The sequence below is a fragment of the Tamandua tetradactyla genome, chromosome 4, assembly GCF_023851605.1.
Source record: "Tamandua tetradactyla isolate mTamTet1 chromosome 4, mTamTet1.pri, whole genome shotgun sequence".
Taxonomy (NCBI): Eukaryota; Metazoa; Chordata; class Mammalia; order Pilosa; family Myrmecophagidae; genus Tamandua; species Tamandua tetradactyla.
Window position 1 is genome coordinate 40,222,897 of NC_135330.1, and position 26,456 is coordinate 40,249,352.

At 36.0% G+C, this 26,456-nt stretch overlaps 1 protein-coding gene across 10 annotated transcripts in view; it reads left to right on the forward strand.

The window, feature by feature from the left end:
- Nucleotides 1–26,456, forward strand: part of RNF2 (ring finger protein 2) — a 670,080-nt gene that overhangs the window by 634,992 nt on the left and 8,632 nt on the right. For 8 of the 10 annotated variants that reach the window (XM_077157233.1, XM_077157234.1, XM_077157228.1 and 5 more), the window contains exons 2-4: nucleotides 19,330–19,418; nucleotides 22,515–22,675; nucleotides 23,245–23,460. In XM_077157233.1, the coding sequence (XP_077013348.1) occupies nucleotides 19,332–19,418; nucleotides 22,515–22,675; nucleotides 23,245–23,460 (464 nt within the window). In that variant the 5' untranslated portion in view covers nucleotides 19,330–19,331. Of the gene's footprint in view, nucleotides 1–5,759; nucleotides 6,717–19,329; nucleotides 19,419–22,500; nucleotides 22,676–23,244; nucleotides 23,461–26,456 lie in introns of those variants that run through there. The other 2 variants (XM_077157232.1, XM_077157237.1) reach the window with 2 other exon arrangements.

Below are 26,456 nucleotides of genomic sequence, written 5' to 3' on the forward strand. Positions count from 1 at the left end.
ATTTGCAGGACAGTTGCAAAAATAATACAAAACCCATACGGAGAACTCCAGAACTTCCCTATACTCAGATCCACTAATTTTAACATTTTACCAAAACATTTGCTGATCATTCTGTTAATCCATTTAACTATCTGTTTTCTGAACATTTGAGAGTAGGTTCTATACATCATGCTCCTTGAACACACAATACTTCCATATACATTTCCTAAAAACAATGATACGCTTATGTAACCACCTTGAATACAGTTACCAAGCTCAACGTTGATATATGGTTGACAGGCTATATTCGTTTTGTTTGTTTGTTTGTTTTGTTTTCATATATCCCAGTGTTCTTTTGGGACTTTTCTCCTTCATTATTAGATCCAGTTCAGGATCATGTATTGCATTTAATCTTTCTCTTTCATTTTAATGTATGTGCTGGTTTGGAAGGATGTATGTCCCCTAGAAAAGCCATGTTTTAATCTAAATCTCATTTCGTAAAGGCAGAATAATCCTATTCAGTACTGTATGTTTGAAACTGTAATCAGATCATCTCCCTGGAGATGTGATTTCATCAAGTGTGGTTCTTACGCCGGATTAGGTGACGACATGTCTCCACGCATTTGGGTGGGTCTTGGTAAGTTTCTGGAGTGCTGTAAAAGAGGAAACACTTTGGAGAATAAAAGAGATTCAGAGAGAGCAGAGCAGAAGGACATAGGCACGAGAAGCAGAGCCCACCAGCCAGTGACCTTTGGAGGTGAAGAAGGAAAATGCCTCCTGGGGAGCTTCATGAAACAGGAAGCCAGGAGAAGAAGCATTTGCCATGTGCCCTTCCAGATAAGAGAGGAACCTTGACCGTGTTCATCATTTGCCCTGCCAGCTGAGAGAGAAATTCTGTGTTCGCCATGTGCCTTCTCACTTGAGAGAGAAACCGTGAACTTCATTGGCCTTCTTGAACCAAGGTAGCTTTCCCTGGATGCCTTAGATTGGACAGTTCTGTAGACTTGTTGGAATTGGAATTTCGTCGGCCTTGGAACTGTAAACTAGCAAATTATTAAGCTCCCCTTTTTGAAGGCCATTCCGTTTCTGATATATTGCATTCCGGCAGCTAGCAAACTAGAGCAATGCAGAAACATATATACAACATAAACTCTCCCATCTCAAAACACTCCCAAACATACCATTTACAACACTGTGCTACCCTCACCACCATCCATTACCAAAACTTCCCCACCATCCTAAACAGAAACTTTGTGCTATTGTGCACTAACTCCCCGTACAGTTAACCCCACTCCACCCCTGTTAACCCATACTCTACTTTATTTCTCTATGTGTTTGCCTATTCTAGCTGCTTCATAGAAGTGGAATCATACAATACCTGTCCCTTTGTGTCTGGTTTATTTCACTCTACATGCGTTTAGGTTTCATTTATTTTGGAGTATTTCTGTGAACTTCATTCCTTTTTTAAGGCTAATATTCCAATGTATGTCTGTACCACATTTTGTGTATCTGCTCATCTGCTGGCAAGCATTTGGATTGCTTCCACCTTTTGTTAATTGTGAATAATACTTCTATGAACATTTATGTTCAGATATCTGTTGGAGTCCATGCTTTCAGTTCTTTTGCCTTTTCTTGATTCAGTGGTAGCATGGTTGCTGTAAACCTTTGTTTTTCAGAGTTCTGACAAAGATGGTTCTGATAATTTCTGTTTATTTTTTACGTTTTTGTGGAGGGATGGGAGTTTGGAGCTGCCCACTCTGCCATTTTGCTGATGTCACTCTCTTCTCTGGGTAACATTTTATCCAGGATCATTTTTCATTGCCAAAGTTAAAATCACCAAAACATACTCTAAAATAAGTACATCTGTACTGGTGGAAAAGTTCAGGGACTTCTAGTAGCATTTGGAAATGCCAAGAATTTCCTTAGGTTACTAAAACTTTAATTTTTAGCTAGAGCAGTGGTTCTTAACCCTGACTGGTCATTAAAACCTCTGCCTGGTTTTCAAACCATATTGGGGGTCCACCCCTGGAGATATTAATTGCATTGGTCTGAAATGGAACTTGATACCAGAATTGTTTATAAGCTCTCCAGGTAATTCCCTTATACAGCAAAACTTGAGCAATCATTCTCTAGAGGAAGAGTGTTCTTGCAAGTGCATTTAATTTTCTTTTGGCAGAAAAGTAATAAGACTCCATTGGTCAAGTCAACTGAAATTCGCATTTTCCTGCTTTCTCCCACTCCCCTGTTGGCTTCCCCCTGACATTTGTATTCAGTTAGTCTATTAGTTTCCTATTGCTGCTCTAACAAATAGCTACGTAATAGTGGTTTAAAACAGTGCAGATTTTTTATCTTATGCTTCTGGGAGTCAGAAGTCTGAAATGGGTTTTAGGATTAAGATCAAGATGCTAGCAGGCATGTGTTCCTTTTGAAGGCGCTAGTGTAGACTGCATTTCCTTGCCTTTTGTATCTTCTAGAGAACACCTGCGTTTCTTTGCTTATGTCCTCTTCCTCCATCTTCAGAACAGCAGTGTAGCATCTTTAAATCTTTCTCTTTGACTATGACCCCTACTTCTTTCATCACATATCCTTTTCTGTTTCTTATAAGGACTTCTATGGTTACATCAAGCCTACCTAAATAATTCAGGATAATCTCCAATCTCAAAATCCTTAATTTAATTGTAAATCCCTTTTGCCAAATAAGATAACATTAGTGCATTCTGGGGATTAGGATATTGGAACCTCTAGGGGCCCCATTATTCAGCCTATCACAATTACACACATAATTCAGAAGGCTACCAAAAATTTACGAATGAAATATTTTAGTTAAATTGATACCATATTGTAGCCAAAAGTAAATTGGCTTTCTATATGATAGATTATGATCAGTTTTTCTTATACCAGGAGCAATCTGCAGTTTCCCCTTTACTGTTATGAAAGTAGGTTGGATACTATAGGATAGCTTGTCTTATTTTTGTTATGAGAACAATAATAATAGATATCATACATTCTTCACAAAATCCTATGAAATTGGTACTATTTTTCAACTAGGCAAGATTTTATAGTTTGATTTTTTTTTTGGAGTGTCTTGGAAGAAAAGTTTTTTTTTTTTTTTAACTTTTTTTATTATATAATATAACATATATACAAATCAAAGAAAGGAAAAAGCAATAGTTTTCAAAGCACTCTAACAAGTCGTTAGACAGACCCCAGACAGACCCCAGAGTTTGTCATAGGCTACTATGAATTGCTCTCAGATTTTTCCTTCTAGCTGCTCCAGAATATAGGAGGCTAAAAGGACTAAATATTTTTTTATCATCAAAATCAACTTTTCTTTTTTGTGAAAAATAACATATATATGAAAAAGCAATAAATTTGAAAGCACAGCACCACAGTTAGTTGTAGAACAGATTTCAAAGTTTGGCATGGGTTACAATTCCCCAATTTTAGGTTTTTACTTCTAGCTGTTCTAAAATACTGGAGACTAAAAGAGATACCAATTTAATGATTCAGCAATCATATTCATTTTTTAAATCCTATCTTCACTGTATAACGCCATCATCACCTTTGATCTCTCTATCCCTTTCTTTAGGGGTGTTTGGGCTATGGCCATTCTAACTTTTTCATGTTGGAAGGGGCTGTCAATAATATGGGGTAGGGAGATGGAACCATCTGATGTTCTATGGCAGCTAGGCCCTGTAGGTTTCAGGGCTTATCTGGTCCAGGGACCCATTTGAGGTTTTATGTTTCTGGAAAGTTACTCTAGTGTATGGGACCTTGTAGAATCTTATATAATGCCCTAGGTATTCTTTAGGATTAGCTGGAATGGTTTGGTTGGGGGTTGGCAAGTTATGATAAGTAATAATGTCTAACTGAAGCTTGTGTAATAGCAACCTTGACTCTATTTGAATTATTTCTATCACTGGTACTTTATAAGTTACACTTCTTTTCCCTCTTTTGGTCAGGATGAAAGTGTTGATCCCACAGTGCCAGGGCCAGACTCATTTCTGGGAGTCATCTTCCATGATGCCATGGAGACTTTCACCCCTGAATGTCATGTCCCACGTAGGGGAGGAGGACTGATTTCACTTGCAGAGTTGAGCTTAGAGAGACTGAGGCCACATCTGAGCAACAAAAGAGGTCCTCCAGAAGTAACTGAAAGAATAGTTTTTCATACAGCAGGGTTTAAGTTGCCAATAGGTTTCTCCCTGTTCTAGTAGTTACTGCTAATGAATTGTTTTGAACCAGATGTTGATAATTCATAACATTGGTACATGTGGGATCATTTTGAATAGTACTCATACTGCACCTGTGAATTCAGTTAACAGACTCAGTTTCCTTTGATCCTTTCCTCACTTTTTCTTTTTATACTACTTATTCTTTTCTTTTATGATTCTACTACCATAAGCTGAAATTTCTCACCAGAATCTTTCATGCTTCAGATGTGTTTGTATTAGGTACATTATATTCAGCAAGTGCAAAACTGAATTCAGCTTCTTATCCTTTTTAGAAAACATACGTCAATTCCTATTTTGCTGTCTCTTTTAACATAACATCAGCACAACTTCACACTTGGGAGCTCTTTTTTTACCATGGGATTTTCCTAAATCCCATGTATTTTACTGCCTAAGTATTTCTCAGGTCTGCCCTTTCCAGGTCATCTTTATTAATAGCCTTAATTTTGGCCTTTCTCATTTCTTATTTGAGTTTTTGCACAAATCCTTTACTTGATATTCTTGCCTCCTTGTCATTCCTCTGTGGACTTTTCCTGCCTTCTCTGCATAGCATATTAAGCCTTCACTAATTTGTTCCATAGTCTAATTCTTTAGCCTCATCCTGTATTACTCCTCCCTAGCTCCCTTTTTTTCAGTTACTTTTTAGTGAACTACTTGGAGTTACCCAAATATACCTTGTTGGTGCTTCTGGACTGCTCTCTTTTTCTTCATTTTGGTTAACTTCCACCTAACTTTAAGCCCTCTTACTCCAGTAGGAAGTTTTTTTCTCTAGGAATCCTTTTCTGATTTGTAATAGTGAAAACATGTTTAAGGCCTGTCTGCCTCACTAGCCAATAAACTCTTGGACGATCTCATTTCCTTTCAGGTGGCAGCCCTCAATGTTTCCTCCACTGTTGAACTCAACTGTTTTTCATTAAGTTTGTCATCACTATTGGTTTCTGCTGTCGGATGGACAAAGGGACAGAAGGAAAATAAGGCTGGTGATGATATATAACCAGTGTGGACCTTTTGATAGGTGCTTTCGTATATCTTCAAGCCTTACTGGATATCAGGTTTTACCCTCTACTGGGAAAAGGCTGAATTGGGGCATTAAGAAAGTGTAAGTGGGGGTGGGAGATGTGTGGTATGAGAACACAGATCACATTAAATTGTCTAGATCTGCATTGTAAGTGAAGCTTTAAAAAACTCTTAAAAACATTTATTTTTCCTGTTACAGTGGCTTAATTATATAAAGACTCAGAAGCATTTAATCTCTTACTAGCACTCAAGTACTTAATGTGGGATAGTGAAAATTTTGCATATCGTCTTTGAATGGTTTCTGCTTTGTGTGCCATATTGTGGAAAGGATATAATCTAATTAGGATTGATTATATTGCCTTTTAAAATAAAGAAGCTATTTGGTCATTAAAATTATTTAGTTGAGGGCAGGCCACGGTGGCTCAGCAGGCAAGAGCGCTCGCCTGCCATTCCAGAGGAACCGGGTTTGATTCCCGGTGCCTGCCCATGTTAAAAAAAAAAAAAAAAAAAAATTATTTAGTTGAATATTCTAGATGTTGAGTATAGTGAAAACTTTTCAGTAAACGCATTTTCATTGTATCTTTAGAAGTTTACAGAAATTATTAATGTCTGTCTTACCCCTGTGATTTTAGATTAAACTGCTGAAAGTGGTTCTTATGAAGTGGTACTTACTGCAGGCAGTGTTATAATGGGAGTTGGATTGCTTACTCATAATTTATTGTACCCTCATTTTTCTAGTTTTGAATAAATTTTTAAAATTTAACACCTATATCCTGTAAGCAAGCAGTTCACTTTGATTAAGGAACGAATTGTTTGCTCATTCGTAAGTTGTGAAATATAATAAAAGAAGAAAGGAAAACTGCTAAATATTAGGATAGTTAATAGATGTGACCTGTGTTCGAAGGGACCAATAACCATGGTTATAGAAGAAAAAGATAAATTTCTTATTTCACACACACAAAAAGATAGCTTCTTAATTCCTTTTTATTTCATAGTGCTTAGGGAAGCAAATCTTAAACAAATGAAGAAAAATGCTTTATAGGAAAATGGGATGCTCTAATTTAAAAGTGATTGTATTTTCTGACATATACTTTACAGGATAAAAACTTCAATGTTAGCAGTGGGGAGTTGGTTATTTGTTGTGTTATAGTTATTCTGATGTTTGGCAAGTGTGATAGACTAAAAAATAGTGCCCAAAGGATATCTGTGTCCTCATCCCTGGAATTGTCAATGTTGCTTTGTTTGGAAATGTGATCTTTGCAGGTGTGATTAAATTAAGGATTTTACAATGAGGAGGTTATCGCTGATTATCCAGGTGTGCCCTAAATGCCATCACAGATGCCCTTGTAAGAGTCAGAGGGAGATTACAGAAAGAAGAAGAGGTAGTATTGTGACCGTGGAGGCTGAGATTGGAAGAAGTAGCCACAGTGGGGAATGCTGACAGTCACCCAGAGCTGGAAGAAGCAAGGATAAGATTCTCTCCTAGAGGTACGAGAGGGAGTGTAGTACTGCTGACACCTTGATTTCAGACTAGTGATAGAGATTTAGAATTTCTGGCCTGCAGAAATATGAGAGAATAAATTTCTGTTGTTTTAAGGCACCAAATTTATGGCAGACACAGGAAACTAATACTTAAGCAATCTTAATAGTGTAAAATGGTCACTTCTGACTAACCCTGTTTACTTAAATTCTTTCTCCTTTTAGGGGGTATATATAGCTTACTCACTAGATTCTGGTTCTGTTTTAGATGTTATATGAATTAGGGTTCTCTAGAGAAACGGAATCAACAGGAAATATTCGTAAATATAACATTTATAAAAGTGTCTCATGTAACTATGAAAACGTAGAGTCCAAAGTCTGTAGGGTAGGCTATGATTGACGATTCTGATGGAGGGTCTGGATGAACTCCACAGGAGAGGCTCGCCAGCTGAAGCAGGAAGAGAGCCTGTCTCTTCTGAATCCTCCTTAAAAGGCTTCCAGTGATTAGATTAAGTATCACTCATTAAAGAAGACACTCCCCTTGGCTGATTACAAATGGAATCAGCTGTGGATGTAGCTGGCATAATCATGATTTAATTCTATGAAATGTCCTCATAGCAAAAGACAGGCCAGCACTTGCCCAGTCAGACAAACAGGTACCACCATCTGGCCGAGTTGACACGTGAACCTGACCATGACAGATGCTCTGAATAGCTCAGACAATTTTATGATTAAAACAGCTGGTAAACATAGTTAGATACAAAACTCTGAAACTCAAAGTAAGTACATTTAAACTTTTTTAAGAAAAATGTTTTATTCACTCTGGAAAAACAGCCACTCTTTGGCTATTTTCATATAGCTGCACTCTAGTTAAGAGTGCAACTCAGAATCCTAGAATTTTACAATACAATATCATTTCTGTTGCCTGAATATCTTTTATTTAATATGAATTTTTTTCACCCATATTATAGAAAATGTACACTTGTGGCTCTGATCCATGAATGGAGTTACCAGATCACTATGGTCCAGTCTGTGACCGGATCTCACTTGAGACTTTGGTTTATCGAGAGTCTGATCAAAGGATAAAGGCCATATAAATTCTCTATACTTTAGCCCTAAATCAGTTTATCATCAGACAGCAGTGTGCATAGACTATATTATCTTAAATCATCTAAAAAATTTTGTGTGTGGGGGGTGTGACCCAAGAAACAAATATTCGTTTGAATAGTCTGCAAAGCTGTGGTTCGAGATGTCCTTCCTTTATGTCATATAGTACCTCTTTTACAAAGAATTCACAAATTTCTTCTGGAATTTGAACCAGAGAAACCTATCCTTTTTTTTTTTTTTTTTGCATACAAGTTACTAATAGTAGACAGTTGCCAAAGATATTGGCACTTTCTGGCACTTTTTATTTATTATAGATTAGCCTTAACTGAGTAGTATTAGTTTAGCCTACCCCTGGATTTTCTGTTGTATGAGGCACATAAGTTAACATTTCCTATGAACAATATTTTCTTAAATAATTATTCTACTTTAAAGGTAGTTGATGGGTGTTCCCATAAAATTCTTGATAAGTTCAAAGATGGCCAAGTCATTTTTTCCTTTTTTTTGTTACATATTAGAGATCTGAGAAATAAGAATGCTTATTTATTGAAATAAATGAATGGGATGATATCCTCTCAAGTTTTATGGCTGTCACTTAATAAATGTGCCAGGCACTTGACTTGAACATCTCATTCTGCTTTGCCAATGACCCTGAAAAATCTTATACTCTGCAAATTAAAGAGAAAAGCCGTCTGAGAGATTGAAAAATTTGCCTATGAATCTACAACCAGTAAGTGTCAGAGCTAGGATACAAACCCAAGATTTCAAAAATCACTGACTTATGCTTTCTAGCTGACCCATTTATTATGCTATACGTAAGGACATCCCTAAAACATAAAGTTTTGTGCACTTTCTTTCGAGGAATGTATGGATTAGAGGATCTATTCTGCCTTCTTTGGGGTAATAGGAATGACTGGCCCTGGGCCAAATGTGTGGCCCCATTAGGGGATCTAAAGGTCTTGGGATTTCAGAAATTTGAATGGAGTCTTATGTTACGTTTTTCACATGACCCCTGTTCTTTGCCCTATCTAACCTCTATAGACATGCCCTCAGGTATTTTATCTCCCCCCCACCCCAACCAACTTTAAAAGAGTGTAGCTTAGGGATAGGACAGAAATAAGTTTAGAAAACCTCAGCCTTACTTTGTGCTATTAAATGAATATTTCTATAGAAACAATGTGTCATTAATGGTTAGGTCCCTAGGCTAATCTTCAAAAGATTAATCTATAATACAGTGATGAAACTAGTATACAAATACACGTTTTCCAGTATTTCAGGCACTTAGTTAAATATAATGTGTTTGGTTTTTAAAAAATATTTTTATGGAGAAATCTTCACACACATACAGTCTATATACATGGCATATAACCCGTGGCTCACAATATCATCACATAGTTGTGTATTCATTCCCATGATAATTTTTAGAACATTTGCGTCACTCCAGAAAAAGAAATAAAAAGAAAAAAGAAAACCTCATACATCCCATACCCCTTAACCCTCCCTCTCACTGAACATTAATATTTCAGTCTACCCATTTGTTTACCCTTTATCCCCCCCCATTATTTATTTATTTATTTGCATGGGCAGGCGCCGGAAATTGAACCTGGGTCTCTGGCATGGCAGGCGAAAACTGCCTGCTGAGCCACCATGGCCTGCCCTATGCCCCCCCTATTATTTATTTATTTTTTAGTCTTAAATTTTTTACTCATCTGATCATATGCTGGACAAAAGGAGCATCACATACAAGGCTTTCACAATCACGTGGTCACATTGTAAAAGCTGTATAGTTATATGATTGTCTTCAAGAATTGTGACTACTGGAACACATTTAAACAGTTTCGGGTACTTCTCTCCAGCCACTTCAATATACCATAAACTAAAAAGGGGTATCTATATAATGTGTAAGAATAACCTCAAGGATAATCTTATGACTCTGAAATCTCTCAACCATGAAACTTCATTTTGTCCCATTTCTTTCATCCCCATTTTGGTGAAAAAGGCTTTCTCAGTCCCATAATACCAGGCTCTGGCTCATCCAGGAAGTCCTGCTCCATGTTGCCAGGGAGATTCACACCACTTGGAGTAATGTCCCATGTTGGGGGGAGGGGGTGGGCAGTGAGTTCACCTGCCAAGTTGGCTACATCTGAGCAGCAGAAGAGGTTCTCTGGGGGTGACTTTTAGGCGTAATTCTAAGTAGGCTTAGCTTCTCCTTTACAGGAGTAAGTTTCATCGGGGCCAAACCTCAAGATCGAGGTCTCAGCCTATTGAATTAGTTGTCATCACTGCTTGCGAGAAATCAGAAACTCCCTAAATAGGGAAGTTGAATATTTATTTCCTTCTTTGTCTCCTGTTCCCCAAGGGGACTTTCCAAAACCTTTTTTATTCTCTGCCCAAATTACTCTGGGATATATTGGGGCATCACGGTAACCTGTACAAACCACAGGATCTCACGATTCCATGTAATTATGGTATTCAAATAAATTGATATTCAAGTTAAATTAGATAATGTGCTACCCAAAATGCAAATTTTGCACAAGTAAACATCCTTTCCTTTGATCTCACACAAAAGTTGAAGTTTTAAAATAAGGACTTTATTCTGTATTATCTTAGTCTTATCCAAATCAGCTTCATTCATATCTCTAGTTGAAGTCTGATCACTTTTTCAACTTTTTTAGACAGTTGCTATATGGGGTAGTGCCGACTTTCTCAGTGCCTCATGTGTCGCATATATACCCAAAGTTTCAGGGAGCAACCAAGTTAAAGTATAATATGTTTTTAATGGAAAAATTTAGAATGAAAATGTACTTTCAAATTGGGGACTTAATGTGCTTTTGTTCTGAAAAAATGTTTAGATTCATTTTCAAAAATGTGTTATTCTTCTGAAAGCTTGAATTAAAGGTTAAATGATGAGAACCAAATTCTGTATGTTAGAATGATAAATGTTTAATACCTATTCTTATTCATAACTATCCTAAAAAAAATAGATACAGGATTTCTAGAGCAGAAGCAGATTATGATTGATGACAATTATTGCATTAGTTCTTCTTTTCCCAGTTCTCCCCAGGCGATGTGATGAGAACCAATGTCATCCTACATATATCAGAGTCTGTTTGGTATCCAAGGAACCCTGAAAATGTGAATCTCTGATCTTATATGCAGAATTTCCATATCCCCTCTTGAGAAAGAAAGAGAAACCTGCTCCCTAATATAAACAGATTCTCTGTGGTGAAGAATCCTAGGTTCTTAAATTTTGAGATGTAAATAGATGTTCCTGGGGGAGGTGGGTAGATCAGGTTTAAGTCTTACAGTTTACAACCTGTGAAATGTCCCCATAATCTGGGGATTCATCCCCGCAATGTAAAACACATTTTACATGTCAAAATGGGTAATCTTTTACTCCCTATTTAGTTATCTTTTTAGTTACAAGACTTTTCTCAGAAAGCCCTAATCATGCAGAAATAAAAAAACAGTAATTTCTCTATACATAGAAAATACAACTATTAAATCTTCCTTTTCTCTTACCCTTTCAATGTTTGTTTGACATGTGTTTTTAGACATGAAAATGTCAGGAGTTAAGGTTGCCTAATTTGTGTTCCTTTCTTAATTTGATTATTACTGTTGTTGAATTCTTCAATAAATACTTATTAATTACCATATACCAGGCACAGTGTTAAATACTGAGGACATTGTGGTGTATGAAATAGACAGTTGCCCTGCTTTCAACAGGCTTAGAGACTGTAAAAGCGCTATGGTGCAAAAAATGGAAGGACCTAAGAGAAAGAATGACAAAATTAGAATTTCATTAGAAGGAGAGGCTTTCCTGAAGAGTTGACATTTAAACTGAGACCTTACTCACAAGAAGGAGCTAGACAAGGGAAAATATGGGGAGAAGAAAGTATTCCCTTCCAGGTAGAAGGTCCACCTAGTGACAAGATTTTAAAATGAGAATGAGCTTAGCAAAATTGATAAAAGAGAATGTGGCTGAAACATGGTGAACAGAACTCAAAATCACAAGTACGTGTCCAATTAGGTGTTTAGATTTGGTTTTTTTTTTGTTCTGTTTTTTTTATATGTATTTTTTGTATTTTTTATTTTTATTTTCTTCTCTATTATCATTTTATTTCTTTTTCTGTTGTCTTGCTATTTCTTTTTCTAAATTGATGCAAATGTACTAAGAAATGATGATCATACATCTATGTGATGATATTAAGAATTACTGATTGCATATGTAGATTTGTTTTTTTAACTGCTTAAATAGGATCATATTTTACATTTTGCTTTTTTTTTTTAATAAAGAAACTGGATGTATGTTGTGTTCATGGTATGTTATATGTCAAGTATGTATCGTTTACATAGTTTCCTGTATAAGGATACATCCTAAAACTATTTCTTATTGATTTTTATTATTTTTTTGCTTTACAAACAATGCTGTAATGACCATTCTTGAATATATTATGTATACCTGTGTAAGAATTCTTGTTAGGTAGGTTAAATGTGTTAAAATTTTTGATATATACACTCCTCTGAGAGGTAAAGATTCAGCCAGTATAGTAGAATGAGTGTTATTTTTTTTATTTGGCCAAAGAGCATAGATTCTGGACAACACGAGTTTGGTGTTTTGTTGTAGTCAGCAGTTTTACTGATTTGTTTTCAAAGTAAACATGATCATTTTAGAGTTTTAAAGTATATGTATGTTAAAATGCACAATGTACTAAAGTTCTCTGATGCTTCTGTTATACTTCCAAAGAATGGATAAGATAATGACATCAACCAGTAAATTTTTAATTTTGTTGATCAAAGATAAATTAAAAAATGGGGAATGCATTGTCATAGAGAATTCTATAGTTGCTTGATTCATCCAGTTTCTATATCTAAGAATATATTCCTAAAACTAAATAATTGAACTTTAACTGCCATATTGCTCTGCCCCTAAAATTATGCCAGTTTACACTTGCAGTGATTTGAGAATTCTTATTTCTGCACATCTTTTTATTAATACTACATAGTATCGGTTGTCTTAATTTTTGTTAATATGTTTAACATATAGAGCATATATAATGTTTTGATTTGTAATTTCATGATTAATGAAGTGAAGCTCAGTATAATTTTATTGGTCACTTGAATTCTCTTAATTAGCCATTTGTCATTTCTGCCTATGATTGAGTCATTTTTGAAGTTGATTTGGGAGGATTCAGTATGTATGATGGATACTAGCCTCTGTTAATTATGGAATTTATTTTTTAATTTTTACTCGTTTGTTTAGGTATGTTATATTTAATTTAAAATTGTGATTCTTCCTCTGATTTAAAATACCCTTTAAATTTTTATAAATTCACGTGCCTGGTGTTTTTTTAGCTTTTTATTCTGAAATACTTTCAGACTTACAGGACAGTTGGCAAAAAATCATACCCCATGCAGAGTACCCCTCATTTGTACTCCCAATCTCCAGAAATCCAAATCTACCTGTTAACGATTTGCCATATTATTTTATTCATCTGTTGGCATATCTGTTATCAGTCCATTTTCTGAGCACTTGAGTGTAGGTTGTATACATCCTGTTCATTGAATACTTAATACTGCCATGTATATTTCCTAAGAACAAAGGATATTTGCTTATGTAGCCACCTTAAGTGCATTTATCAAATTGAAGAAATTTAAAATTGGTATAAAATTTACATTTTATATTCCAGCATTTTCGTATGCCCTGATAATATTCCTTTCATACTTTTCTCCTCCCTTACTGGATCCTATCCAAGATTATATATTGCATTTAATTGTCATTTACTCTTTAGTTACTCTTTTTTTTTTTTTTTTATTGTGGGAATGTACATACAACATAAAATTCCTCTTTTCTATTGAGTTGCTGTATGACCAAGCAATAGCACTACTTGGTATATACCCAGAAGAGCTGAAAGCAGTGACACAAACAGACATTTGCACACCGATGTTCATAGTAGCATTCATTATTCACAATCGCCAAAAGATGGAAACAAACCAAATGCCCATCAACAGATGAATGGATTGACAAAATGTGGTATATACATATGATGGAATATTATGTAGCAGTAAGACGAAATGACGTTCTGAAGCACATGAATTGAGTCTTGAGGACATAATGCTGAGTGAAATAAGTCCAGACACAAAAGGATACTGTATGATTCCACTTTTATGACCAGCATAAAGGTATAATCAGAGGCTTATAATACAGAATGTGGGGGGCTTAGAGATACATAGAAGCTAGAGATGGGTGAACAGTTAGCTAATGAGGTTGAACTCCAATGTAAGAGAATAGATAGAAGTGAAGGTGGTTCTCTGGTGGGTCTCTAAGTAATATTACCATATTGAAGATGAACAAGATTGAAAGGGGTTATATAGACCTATGTGTCCCACTGATTAACACCAGAAATGTGAATTAATTTTTGCAAGAATTACTTCAAAAATATGATTCATGTACAGTGAGTGTTTAAGCCCAGGGTACGGGGGAAAACTGTATTGCATGCTATGGGCTGTGTTCAAAAGGAAAACATCAGCACTACCACAGCAGCAGCAGAGGTAAATAATGAGGAAAGAGGACAAGAGTTAGGAGGAGGTTTAGATTTCCTATTTGGCGAGGGTGTATTTATTGGTTTTCTTTCTCTTGGGAACAGTGAAATTATCTAAAATTGAGAATGTTGATGGACTGTGGACTTTGGGCACCATACATGATGCCTGAGGAAAGCAGGCGGCTGAAGGATGCACTGACTGAAAAGTAGATTGGCAAAACGATGGAGTATACTTATGAACGAAGGTTGTGCCGCTACAAAAAGAAACAAAGTTGTGAGGGATACAATGATGTGAATAAACATGTGAGACATTTGGTGAGGCAAAATAAGCCAGAAACAAAAGAACAACAATGGTATGGTCACCTTTAGAAAATGCTTATAAGAAAACAGGGGCCTAGATTGTCATTAGAGCAGACACATTAAGTCCAGAAGGGGTGATTATTATTTCTGGATTTTGAGAGATTGTTTTATATATATAACCTGATACCCTGTACTCTAATTTCTATCTCTTTGAGCTTACATAGTCTCAGAGATTTTCTTTGCTAAATTTATCCTAAATCTATGACAGTTGCATCTGCTTTGATATGAACTTAACTCCAATAGTATACACAAACTGTTCCTGTACCCCTCCACCTCCCCCCACACCTTTATGTAGTCCTTGTCATACATTACATGTTAGGCATTATGAGTCTCAAATCATTACATTCTGTGCGTTCACCTTTTAGATCCTGTAGGATGTAAAAAGTGGAGTTACAAACCAAAAGTACAATTGTGTTGGTATTTCTGGTTTCCCGTGTCTTTACCCTCACTGGAAATCTTTATTTCTTCATTCAGCATCTGTCTGTTGTCTGTTTTCCTTACCTTTCCATTTTCAGAACTCTCTTAAGCATCTCTTGTAGGGCCAGTCTGGTGGTGATGAACTCTCAGCTTCTGTTTATCTAGGGATGTCTTTATCTCTCCCTCATATTTTTTCTTTCATAATTGAGAATTTATTGGTTGTTTTGAGTATCAGCACACAGACATGAACAATTTGTATACAATTCTTAATGTATGTACTGAGAATCTAAAAAGCCATGTAGTTGTAATTCTTTTCTAGTTATTCCAGTGACTCTCCAGCTTAAAATTTGGAGGTAAATTTTCCTTGAGGATATCAAGTACCAGTGTCTTCAAATGTTGATAAGCTATTACATTGTAAGTCTCACTAATTCACAATTTTATATCATACACAGTACATACCTTATGTATTTCCAGTCTGGCACAGTAGTAGCAGAGTAATTAGGAAAACTGGGTAACCATGACCAAGGATGTTACAGGGTGCACACAGTTCTGACAGAGCCAAGATCAGGGAGTAGTTTTAAGAAGCAGTTCTAAAAAACATGGGAATACATCTTCACTTCCATCTATTCCCTTGTAGTTGAGTTTAGCCTCATTAGCTAACTGTTCATCCATCTCTAGCTTCTGTGTACCTCTAGGTCCCATATATTCTGTATTATAAGCCTCTGATTACCATGGTCATAAAAATGAAGTCATACAATGTTCCAGTTTGCTAGCTGCTGGAATGCAATATACGAGAAATGGAATGACTTTTAAAAAGGGGAATTAATGCTAGTTTACAGTTCTAAGACCAAGAAAGTGTCCCAATTAAAGCAAGTCTATAGAAATGACCAGTATATGGCATTCAAGGAAAGATAACTTGATTCTAGAAGGCTGAAGTTCAGGGTTTCTCTCTCAAGTGGAAAGGCACACAGCGAACACTGGGTCAGGGTTTCTCTCTCATCTGGAAAGGCACATGGCGAACACAGCTTCATCTGCTGGCTTTCTATCCTGGCTTCCTGTTTCATGAAGCACCCTGGCAGGCATTGTCCTTCTTTATCTTCAAAGTTCGCTGGCTGATAGACTCTCTCCTTCTTGTGGCTACATCGTTCTGCTCTCTCACAATTTCCCACTTTTTCCAGAATGTTTCCTCTTTTATAGGACTCCAGTAAACTAATCAAGACCCACCTGAATGGGTGGAGACACACCTCCACCTAATCCAGCTTAACAACCACTCTTGATTGAGTCGCATCTCCAGGGAGATGATCTAATTATAGTCTCAAACATATAGGGATTAGAAGAAACGGCTGCCTTTACAAAATGGAATTTGGATTAAAACATGGCTTTTCTAGGGTACATACGTCCTTTCAAACCAGCACGTACAGTATGTATTCTTTTATGTCTGGTTTGTTTCACTCAGCATTATGTCCTCAAGCTCATCCATCTTGTAATGTACTTCAGGATGTCATTTTCTCTTACTGCTGCATAATATTCTATTGTATGTATATACCACATTTTTTTAATCCACTCATCTGTTGATGGGTACTTGGATTGTTTCCATTTTTTGGTGAGTAATGCTGCTTTGAACATTGGTGTGTGAATGTCTGTGTCATTGCTTTCAGCTCTTCTGGGTATATACTGAGTAGTGCTATTGCTGGGTCATGGGGTGACTCTATATTTAGTTTCCTAAGAAACTGCCATACTCCATAGCAGCAGAATTATATATTCCCACCAGCAGTGCATAAGTGTCCCACTTTCTCCACATTCTCTCCAACATTTTGTAGTTCCCTGTTTGTTTAATAGCAGCCATTCTTATCGGTGTGAGGTGGTATCTCATTGTAGTCTTGATCTGCATTTCCCTTACAGCGAATGAAAATGAGCATCTCTCCTTGTGCCTTTGAGTCATTTGTATTTGTTCTTCAGAAAAATGCCTATTCATATCTTTAGCCTATTTTATAATTGGGTTCTTTGTTGATTTGTTATTGTGTTGTATAATTTCTTTATAATATTCAGGATATCAAACCTTCATCTGATATGTGATTTCCAAATATTTCTCCTGTTGAGTTGGCTCACTCTTTACCTTTTTGACAAAGTCCCATTTATCTGTTTTTTTCTTTTGTGGCATGTTCTTTGAGTGTAAAGTTTAAGAAGCTACCTCTTGTTACTAGGTCTTGAAAGGATGTTTCCCTACATTTTCTTCTAGAAGCTTTACGGTGCTAATGCTTTTATTTTGGTGTTTGATCACTTTGAGTTAATTTTTGCACAGGGTGTGAGGTAAGGGTCCTCTACCAGTCTTTTGGCTATTGATATCCAGCCCTCCATGCCTATTTATTAAAAAGACTGTTTTGTCCCAGTTCAGTGGATTTGGATGCCTTGTCCAAAACCAGTTGACCGCAGATTTGGTGGTCTATTTCTGTACTTTTGATAGGATTCCATTGGTCAGTATTTCTGTCTTTGTGCCAGTGCCATGCTGTTTTGACCACTGTGGCTTTATAATAACTTTTAAAATCAGGAAGGGTTAATCCTCCCACTTTGCTCTTCTATTTTAGGATGCTTTTAGCTATTCGGGATCCATTTCCCTTCCAGATGAGTTTGGTAACTAGCTTTTCCAACTCTTCAGAGTAGTTTGTTGGAATTTTGATTGATAGTGCATTGAATCTGTAGATAAATGAGACAGTGTGTTCTGTAAATGAAGGAAACTAGGGAAAAGTGTTCCTGTTTTTGTAATGTTAACATTGAAGTAAAAAGCAATTTCATTTTGGTGTGGAATACTCTGAACATTTCAGAATTGTTATCTTGTTATATATTAGAAAAATAATTGAACAATAGATGTAATGAGCCTCGGATGCATTGTGTGTAAAATCTTAAGTGAGAGATTTCAATTAGTCCTCTTCATTTTGATTATTGTTACAACTTAACAGATGTACTTAAAACCTCCAGTCTGAATATTGTAGACTAATTTATTTATTTCCATGAGAGTTTTTATTGCTAGTTTAAAAGTAAAAAGACTTTAAGACTATTTTAGAAGTGAAAGTGGGATGTTTTTTCATGGCCAGTTTTGAAGATTATAGTTAGGTGGCAGAATCAAGATTTCTAATGTATTAGTAGAATGATGTAACAGTTGGCCAGATCGGCAATTATCAAAATAAGTTTTAACGGAAATAAATGTTAAGAGCTGAATTTAGAAGCCAAAAAAGGACAGAAACCACCCAAGGCTAGAATGTTGAGACTTAACAGTATCAATGGTGAGAAAAACTTAGGCATTTTCACTGGCTTTTAAATAGTCTGCAGTATCTTTGAACTTTAAAAAAAAAAAAGCCATACCATGTTAGACTGAAAATATGTCTAGAACAAGAAAACTAATAGGATTTATGCCACTTTCTTGCTGGTCAGACTTATACTAGTGCACTGGAAAAATGGTATTTAATGAAAAAGAAGGATCAGAGTGGTAAGGAGACCTTGAAATCATTGCAAATGGGAACAACAGAAGGAACTAGGATATTTAACCACAGGGGCAGAAAAATCCATTGGAATATGAAAACAGCCTCCAAATATTTGAGAGGCTGTGATGTAGGAAAATTGTTAGACTTATTAATCAGTTTACCTCTGGAGGGCAGCTGCAGGATTTAATATATAGCAGTTTTGGGCTCAGCGTTAAGAAGAGATTTCTCAGCTTTAGAGCTTATACATTAGACAGAGAATTTTTCATAAGTGGAGGCAGTATGATCAGTGGTGTAAAGTGCTGTAAAGTAGATTTTGTATTTCTGGCAAAGTTGGACTAGATAGCCATGCCTAAGAGTCTGAAGTTTTCCTGAGACTTAGTTCTAAAATATATGACCATCAGTTTCAGAAAAACATTTAGCATTTAGTATTGACAGTCTTCTTTATCCTTAATATATAGAAGTACAGTAATTTAACACTTTCAATAATATTAAGCACCTTCTGTGTGCCAGCTGCTGAGAAGAGATGAGTGATTATCTCTTGTTCTCAAGTAGCTCATTTTTGTAAATGGAAAGATCCTTGAGCTTTTCTTTTCTTTTTGAGAAACCTGTGTATAATTTCTATTTTTATTATTGTCAAGATTTGCAATGCCTAAAACTCAGTTTTGAAATTTATTGCCCTTTTAAATACTAAAATTATTTTTCTCTCCTCTTTATTCCTAGCAATGTCTCAGGCTGTGCAGACAAATGGCACTCAGCCATTAAGCAAAACATGGGAACTCAGTTTATATGAATTACAGCGAACACCTCAGGTAATGTAGACCAAGCTAACTTAGGGGAAATTTGAGATGTAAACTGTATACATTTTTAGAAAATGAGAACTTGAAATAGAAGTAACAGTAATTATAAATTCATATGCAAGCATTCTGATATGTGTGTGTTTAACTGACTCTGACATACCCATTTTTAAGGTGAGCCTCTTCATTTCATTCATTGAGATGAGACATAATTCTATACCAGGTTCTCTGGCAGGCACTAGGTGAAGAGTGGTGAATAACACAGATGTTGGCACCAGCCCGTGGAGGTTATACCATGAAACAAGTTAATATCCATAGAATTTTTTTTTTTTTTGTATGCTGTATGGTGGGGTCACATTTCATTTATTTTCTGTGAGAGTATCCCATTATTACAGCACCATTTCTTGAATTTTTTGTTTGTTTTTATTGGTTTCTTTAGTTAGTTTTTTTTTTGGGAAGTGCGTGGGTCAGGAATTGAACCCGGGTCTCCTGCCTGGCAGGCAAGAATTCTACCACTGAACTGCCCTTGCACCCCCATCCATATAATTAAAGTGAGAATTTTTATAAGGGGAAAGTCCTTAGTGTTGTAATTAAGAACAGGAGCTATTAGAAAGACTATTTTGATAGATCATGATGGGAAACAATAGGGGTAGGGGAAGAAAGGTTTGAAGGAAATAAACATTCTTTAAAAGTTTGAGAGGCTAACTAGTGGTCTGAACTATTTATAAAATATTAGAAGTTGTGAGCACATTTTAAACAATGGAAATGGATAAAATCACTTAGAGAGATGAGTAGAGGGCCAGTAACTTCATCCAGAGGAGCTTCAGTATTTAGAAATTAGATCATAAACAGTGAGCCAGCAGAGCAGCACCCAGAGAGGAAGATGGAAAAATGAGAGACTGGAAGGTAAGAGGTATCCAGAATCTAAAAGGGAGTGTTTCAAGGAGGATGTAGTCAGATGTGTTGAACACTGCTGAGAGGTTGATTAAGGTGATGATCAGAAGAGTGTACATTTCATCTGGCAATGTGTACTTGGTACTCTTGACAAGAGCAGATTGAATAGAATGGATTATAGTAGATTGAAGGTTGAATGATGGAACCATAAGGTATTCTCATCATTAGTTCATGTCCTGAACCAAGAATTATAATAATTGGGTCCATATGTGGTTCAGTATGGGGGAAAAGTGAAAAAAAGATTTATAGGTAATTCTTCAGAGAAGTTTAGCTATGCAGGGCAGCAGAGAAGTGGAGTAAAAACTGGAGGAAACTGTGGAGTCAAGAAATTTTAAATTTTGTTTGATTTCTTAGATGAGAGATAAACTCAACCCATCCCAGTCCCCTGCCATCGCCATACAGCCCTAGAACAATGTAACTCATCTACTAGACTGATTTAGTGGAGGGGGAGAGATTGATGACTTCTCAGAGCAAATAAAATAATCAAAAGAAGGATGTCCTTTGATTGATGGATATATACTACTGCAAATGTGGCAGAATTTTAAAAATTGGTGGGTCTGGTTGGGAGGGTGGTATATTGGAGTTCTCTGAATGAATTTTGCTTTTTATATATATATATTTTTGCAACTATCCTCTAAGTTTGAAATGATTTCAAAATAATTTTTTTTTTTTTTAAAAAAGAGAGCTGTCCTTAAGTAAGTATGAGGGAATGAGCAAAAGGAAAAGTGAGTTTATTAGAGAAACCAATTGTTCAGCAGTTGTTGAAAACCCATTAGAGGTTGATGAAATTTTAGTGATCCCAGTCTGGTTGTGTGATTGGTTTTTCCCCCAGTGTCATACACTAGCATAAGTACAGGCATGGAGAATATAGCTGGTTGAATTTGTCTAAGGTGGGGATTTTCCTAGGCAGGTTCTAAGGAGGTAGAGGAAGACAGATTTGATTACCAACTAAGTCTTCACCATACACTCTCTGAGTTATTAGTTTTCTCACCAAAAGATGGAGATTATAATTCCTAAATCAAAAGTTTGTAAATTAAACCAAGTAAAATAAAATATGGAAAGTGCTTTCTGTAGAGACAAGTCGAAACATAATAGTTACTGTGAAGTAACTGCATTTTACTTTAGTCCTTTATGGGCAATATCTGTAGTTTCTGTGTCTTTTCCTTGTGGGGTCATCAACCTTTGACCCTGTAGAGAAAACACAAGTATGATGGAAAGCCAGTGGAAACAGGAAATGTCAGTAGCATATTGGAAACCCTTTATTTCTACCAGTGTCTTCCTTGTCAGTCCACACCTTCCTAGAACTTTTCCCTCAATCCATAGGAGCTGGTACTGGTGGCATTAAAGCTAGGCAGTCTTTGTTCTCAGTGCCTCTTGGTGGGGAGGGGTGGTAGTGACTCTGGGGGAGGAGGAGTAGGGAAGATGTGTCCTGAAGTTCTGTGTTGGAATTCCAAATGGATTTCCCATAGAAACATTTTTAGATATAATAATATACTAATACATGTTATACATATTATGATTTAAATCAGCTTGTGGATTAGCCTGAGGATCTGACCACTTTGTATAAAATTACTTCTGTGGACCAATGAAATTCAAAAAGTGATTTTAAAATTAGATCTTGTTAAACTGTTTATAAATTAGAGAATATTTGTGTTGGAATCTCAAACTCTTGCTGGACAGCATGGAATATATAATTTATGATCAGGATGGTATAATTTTTGAAGATGGAGGAATTCTTAGGATTCATTTTGCCCTAACTACCTCAATTTGCAGGTAAGAAAACAATGTTAAATAATTATTTAGACTGGATAGCCAGTTCACATGGCTAGAACCAGAACCTGAGACGTATGATTCCAAATTCAGTGCCTTTAAAAACACCCAAACACACACAGACACACACACACAGCTAGATCCCATTAGTTGTCTCTTAAATACATTGATGTGATATCTTTACAGCTAAAATAGCATTTGTATAAGCCAGTGGCTGTGTTGCTGATTATAGCTAAAACAGATTGGCTGTAATTTAATAATGGTGGTGGTTGGGTGATGGGTACATGAAGTTCATTTTTACTATTTTCAGTACTTTTGTATGTTTGAACTTGTCCATTATAAAAAAAAAATTAAGTAGTATTTAATTTTAAAGTGACTCTGTTATAGGAGGCAATAACAGATGGCCTGGAAATTGTGGTTTCACCTCGAAGTCTACACAGTGAATTAATGTGCCCAATTTGTTTGGATATGTTGAAGAACACCATGACTACAAAGGAGTGTTTACATCGTTTTTGTGCAGATTGCATTATCACAGCCCTCAGAAGTGGGTATGTTAAATGAGTTATACTTGGTGTTCCTTGGCTTGTATTTCTGCCTCTTGTCACATGCTCTTTGGTTTTCACTGACTTGTAGCTTCTACTGACTTCTACCTTCTTTCTGTGTGACCTTCTCCAGCTTTTGGTTTCCAGTTTCTTCTCTTTATAAGGCCTCCAGTAATATGGACTAAGACCCACCTTTATTCAGTTGGGCTACAATTTAACTAAAAATAACATTTTTAAGAGGTCTTGTTTTATTACAGGCTCATACCTGCAAGAATGCAGATTAAAAACATGTTGATTCAATCATAAAACATAATTCAATCTGCCACAAATATGGATATCAGAAAGGGGAAATTTAAATTAGGAAAGGGTGGATTTTATTTCTAATTTCTCGCTGGGAAAATTCAGGTTTTTCTCCACCAGCAAATTGTGAAGAATATCTGTGGTTTTTTAAAGTCTGTTTACCCACTGGTCAGATTACTGTGACTTAATAAAGATATTAGAATAAAGATGATAATTATTTGTCTTTAGCCCAAAGATACGGCATTATTTTCTTTGTCTTTCCTCCTTTTCTTTAGCAACAAAGAATGTCCTACCTGTCGGAAAAAGTTAGTTTCGAAAAGATCACTAAGGCCAGACCCAAACTTTGATGCACTCATCAGCAAAATTTATCCAAGTCGTGATGAATATGAAGCTCATCAAGAAAGAGTGTTAGCCAGGATCAACAAGCACAATAATCAACAAGCACTCAGTCACAGCATTGAGGAAGGACTGAAGATACAGGCCTTGAACAGGTATATGGGAAAGGAGCCAGAGAGGTTGGCTGTTTTTAATATTAAGTATTGAATTTATTTACTCTCCAGTTTGAAAAAGGTGAAATGCAGAAAGTAGTTCTGCATGGTTACTTTTTATGCAGATCCAGTATAGCCTCTAGGCATAATAATAGAGTATTCTGTTTAAAATAGTAGAATCTTTAAAAAACCCTCTCTTGACTCACTTCTTCCTCCACTTACCACTCTCATTTCTTCTCTTCACTTTATAGCAAAACTCCTTTAAAGAATTTCTGTGCTTACTTACCATCTCCAATTCTTCTTCTTGCATTCTTTTCTATTTTTATGTTTTATTTATTTTTTTCTTTTTGGTTTGTTTGTTTCTCCCCTCGCATTCTTTTACAAAATTAATATAAACCCCAGAGAACTGTAATATACCTCTACCTTCCACCTCTGGTTACCCATATCCACCAGTATTAATGTTCTGTCATGTTTCCTATGCTTTCTCCCTCCTTCCCTTTTCTGAACACTGAGAATAGGTTGTTTACATCATGCTCCTTTGAATACTTATTTACTACCATATACATTTCCTCAAAATAAGGTTATCCACTTATATAACCACTTTAAGTCAGTTATCAAGTTCAAGACATTTAATATTGACATAGATTTTACAATCTATATTCCATTTTTTCATAGGTCCTGATACTGTCCTTTTGAGTTGCTTCTTCTCCCATTAGATCCCATCCAAGATCATGTTTTACATTTAATTGTCATTTTCTCTTTACTCTTTTTCTCTTTTTTTAGTTGTGGCAACATGCATACGGCATAAACATTCCCATTTCAGACACTCAAGCATACCATTCAGTGGGATTAATCATATTCTCTGTGTTTAAAGTTTCTTCACCACTTTCTGTTATTAGAGCTTTGCCATCTCCCCAACAGAAACACTTCACTCATTATTCATTAACTCCCCAATTCCCCTATCCCCCCACCACTGTCAACCTGTGTTCTAATTTCTGTCTCTGTGGATTTGCATATTCTCTGATATTTTCTTTGTAACTACCAGGGGTTTAAATTTAATATCTTAAATCTATAACTATTTCAGTTGCTTTGATAGCAGCTTAACTTCAGTAGTATACAAAAATTTTGGTTGTACCCCTTCATCCTCCCATTTGGTTCTTGTCACAAAATATATGTTTTTACATTGAGTCCAAAACTGATTTATTGTTACATTATACATTTGCCTTTTAGATCCCATAGGAAGTAAAAAGTGGTGTTATAAACCAAAAAATGCAGTAGTGCTGGCATTTATATTACACGTGTTACCCTTACCAAAATCTTTATTTCTTCATGCAGCTATCATCTATTGTCTATTCTCCTTACCTTTCAACCTGCAGAACTCTTTTTAGCATCTTGTGTTTGGCAGTCTAGTGGTGACAGACTCCCTCAGCTCTTATCTGCGAATGTCTTCATCTCTTCTACTTTTTTGAAAGATGAAATTTCCAGATACAGAATTTTTGGTTGGCAGTATTTTGCTTTCGGCACTGTAAATATGCCATTCTGTCTTCCTGCAACTCTGTGGTTTCTGATGAAAAATTGGGACTTAAACGTAGTGAGGCCTTTGTCTTAGATGTATAATTCACATCTTTGTTAAATTTGGTAAGTTTTTGGCCATTATTTCTTTGAATATTCTCTCTGCTCCCTTTTCTCTTTATTCTTCTGTGAATCTCATGATGCATGTATTTGTATTTTTGTATATTTAGGCTCTGTTCACTTTTCCTGATTCTTTCTGCTTCTCAGACTGCATGATTTCAGTTATCTTATCTTCTGTCAGTTTCAGTTTGCGATAGAGTCGCCCTAGGACTCTAAATTAAAAAGAAATTTTTAATTTCTTTTACTGTGCTCTTCATCTCTGTTTGATTCTTTTTCATAATTTCCATCTCTGTATATTCTTTTTAATTCACTTATTTTCTTTATTACCTGCAGTTCTTTGTCCATGTTTTTCGTTAGCTCTTTGAGCATATTTAGGACTAGTTTTTTTTAGCTTTTTTTTCTAATTAATTAAAAAAAATTAACAAACAACATTTAGATATCATTCCATTCTACATATACAACCAGTAATTCTTAATATCATCACATAGTTGCATATTCATCATTTCTTAGTACATTTACATTGATTTAGAAAAAGAAATAAAAAGACAACAGAAAAAGAAATAAAATGATTGATAATAGAGAAAAAAAAAACTATACGTACCATACCCCTTACCCCTCGCTTTCATTTACCACTATTTCAAACTGAATTTATTTTAACATTTGTTCCCCCTATTATTTATTTTTGTTCCATATGTTCTACTCTTCTGTTGACATAGTAGCTAAAAGGAGCATCAGACATAAGGTTTTCACATTCACAGAGTCTCATTGTGAAAGCTATATCATTGTTCAGTCATCATCAAGAAACATGGCTACTGGAACACAACACTACATTTTCAGGCAATTCCTCCAGCCTCTCTACTACATCTTGAACAACAAGGTGATATCTACTTAATGCGTAAGAATAACCTCCAGGATAACCTCTCGACTCTGTTTGGAATCTCTCAGCCATTGACACTTTGTCTCATTTCACTCTTCCCTCTTTTGGTCAAGAAGGTTCTCTCAATCCCTTGATGTTAATTCTCAGCTCATTCTAGGGTTTTTCTCAGTCCTTTGATGCTGAGTCTCAGCTCATTCCAGGATCTTTGTCCCACGTTGCCAGTAAGGTCCACACCCCTGGGAGTCATGTCCCACGCAGAGAGGGGGAGGGTGGTGATACTGCTTGTCAGGCTGGCTGGAGGGAGAGGCCACATCTGAGCAACAAAAGAGGCTCTCTTGGGGGTGACTCTTAGGCCTAAATTTTAAGTAGACTTGACCTATCCTTTGTGGGGTTAAGTTTCATGTGAACAAACCCCAAGACTGGGGGCTCAGCTTATAGCTTTGGCTGTCCACACTGCTTGTGAGAATATCAAGAATTCAATTTGGGAAAG